The following is a 2,500-nucleotide window of genomic DNA, read 5'->3' as shown; positions in this document are numbered from 1 at the left end:
TGCATGGGGGGAAAGATGTTGGGGACCATTTACCCATTGGGCATGGAGCTCTGGTACCTGAAAAGGAGATCGTGTAAACAAATACAATGTTTATTCATCTTGATTCATACTGAGCTGCGGGATGATGTGAACCTTAAAAAATTGTTTTACAAAATGAAGATAACAGCTTCAAAACCCTTTTAAATCGTTTTCTCTCGTTGGCTTAAATATGTAAAACATATTATATATACATACAGAGTGCATATATATATATATATTATATATATATATATGAGTGTTGGTGGGTATCGTAGGTACGAAAGTGCTCGATAATGATGGTTAGAGCTAATATAGAATGCAATTGTCACTCCCATTTTTTGTGGCCGAGACGATTCGTTTCTGTCTTACACGTCTTCTTACACAGATGGATGACGCCGACTGAAGACGTGTAAGACACAGAAACGAATCGTCTCGGCCAAAAAAATGGGAGTGACAATTTGCATTCTATATTATATATATATATATATATATATATATATATAATATATATATATATATATATATATATTATATATATATATAAATACACACATTAATGTTTATATGTGTGAGTATGTGTTTTTGTGCATGTATGTGTCGACTACTAAACGTAATCATAGCTTTTACAAGGTTTACATTTTATGTTTATGTGCGTGTGTGTGTGTTTGTGTGTGTGTGTATGTTCGTGTGTGTGCGCGCTCAACAATGTCTTACCAGAGCAATAGGCCATTGGGCAGCTAGGGGTTGCCCTCAGATAGTAGACGTAGAAATTGCCACAGTTCTTGACTCCGATACTCAGCGAATGTTCACAGCAATGATCGACTTGGGGTCCGCCGGTTTCAAAGTTGGCACACGCTTTTCTCATCACCACTCCATCTGGATCATAGATATAAAATACAAGATTAAGCATGATCGTTATCTATTAAACGGTGCCTTTTGGTGTAGTAACACGTCGTGGACGAAAGAGCGCGGCCATTAAAAGAAAGGAAAGAAGAAGTTTATTGCACTGACACAACTTTATAGGGAATGAGATTAGCGGAAGAGTTAGCGTTCCTTGATTGGACGTCACCTTACAGAGAGAACGTCAATTTAGTTTTGAGTGTCTCAAGCCGCTTTCACCGGAAGCGAGGAAGAGAGACGCATGCGCACAACCAACATGACGTTCTCTCTCTAATAACTTTTCCGACGTCCCAGACTATGGGTGACTTCCAATCAAAGGGAAATACTCTTCCGTTATCTCATTCCCTATTGAAAAAATAGCGGGCAGGCATTGGTCTTAAAGAAAAAAAGACCGAAAAAAGTGTGTATACTTCTTCTTCTTCTTCTTCTTCTTCTTTCTTCTTCTTCTTCTTCTTCTTTTCTTCTTCTTCTTCTTTTCCTCCTGACATCTTTATGGTCAACAAGATGCAGGAACGCTGTGATCCTCCAAGCTAATGCTGAGACCACAGAGCTTCGAAGTGACCTAATAAGGCATCTGAAAAGACAAATCAAGTTGCCATTTTCATACTTCTTTCAGACTTTGGGGTCATAATCGTCTCCGACATCACATGTTCAAAGTAATTTAAGACTGGGAGAAACAGACATTTGTGAATGTGTAGAGAGGGAAGCAGGAAAGTGTGTGTATGAAATTGTGTCAGACACAGACAAGCCTCTGTCTTTTCTTTGTCTGGCATTGTTTTAAACACACTTTATCAGATCTCTATCTGACACAGTTTTAATAATAATAATAATAATAATAATAATATAATAATAATAATAATAATAATAATAATAATAATAATAATAATAATAATAATGATGATGATGATGATGATATAATAATAATAATAATAATAATAATAATAATAATAATAATAGTAATAATAATAATAATGATGATGATGATAATAATAATAATATATAATAATATAATAATAATAATAATAATAATAATAATAATAATAATAATAATAATAATGATAATAATAATAATAATAATAATAATAATAATAATAATAATAATAATAATAATAATAATAATAATAATAATAATAATACATGGCATTTATATCGAGCATTTTCATCACTGTGTGATGCTCAATGCACCTAACAAATAAATATACAAAATTTACAACACACACACACACACACACACACATACATATATATATATATATATATATTATATATATATTTATATATTTATATATTATATTATATATAAAACGTATACCACAATGATATCATAGCAGCAGTGTAAGTAATATCGTATCAATATCATGAGAATGTAACGGTAAAAAGGTAGTGTTTTAACAATGATTTAAAAATGTCAATAGATTTTGCTTTCTTATCCTTCTGGTCAGGTCATTCCACACAAGGGGCCCAGTGGGTTAAGGAACGGCCGCCATAATTAATTAATCGAGGTTTAAAAAAAAATAAAATGACATATTCAACCAGCACCTCAATTATCTTGACTTTAATAGTTCCTTTATTTTCAATTTGG

General features: G+C 32.2%; 1 protein-coding gene across 1 annotated transcript in view; it reads right to left on the bottom strand.

Moving 5' to 3' along the window:
* LOC144955971 (von Willebrand factor D and EGF domain-containing protein-like) overlaps positions 1-2,500 on the bottom strand; it is a 30,326-nt gene that overhangs the window by 27,528 nt on the left and 298 nt on the right. The window contains exons 2-3 of the mRNA XM_078886233.1: positions 733-894; positions 1-57 (exon numbers count right to left, since the gene is read on the bottom strand). The exon at positions 1-57 is cut by the window's left edge and continues 3 nt beyond it. Coding sequence (XP_078742359.1) covers positions 1-57; positions 733-894 — 219 coding nt within the window. The remainder of the gene's footprint in view (positions 58-732; positions 895-2,500) is intronic.

This window comes from Berghia stephanieae, chromosome 10 (genome assembly GCF_034508935.2).
Source record: "Berghia stephanieae isolate SIO BIC M18660-M18661 chromosome 10, UCSD_Bste_1.3, whole genome shotgun sequence".
NCBI lineage: Eukaryota > Metazoa > Mollusca > Gastropoda > Nudibranchia > Aeolidiidae > Berghia > Berghia stephanieae.
This window is presented reverse-complemented; position numbering and strand designations above follow the sequence as displayed.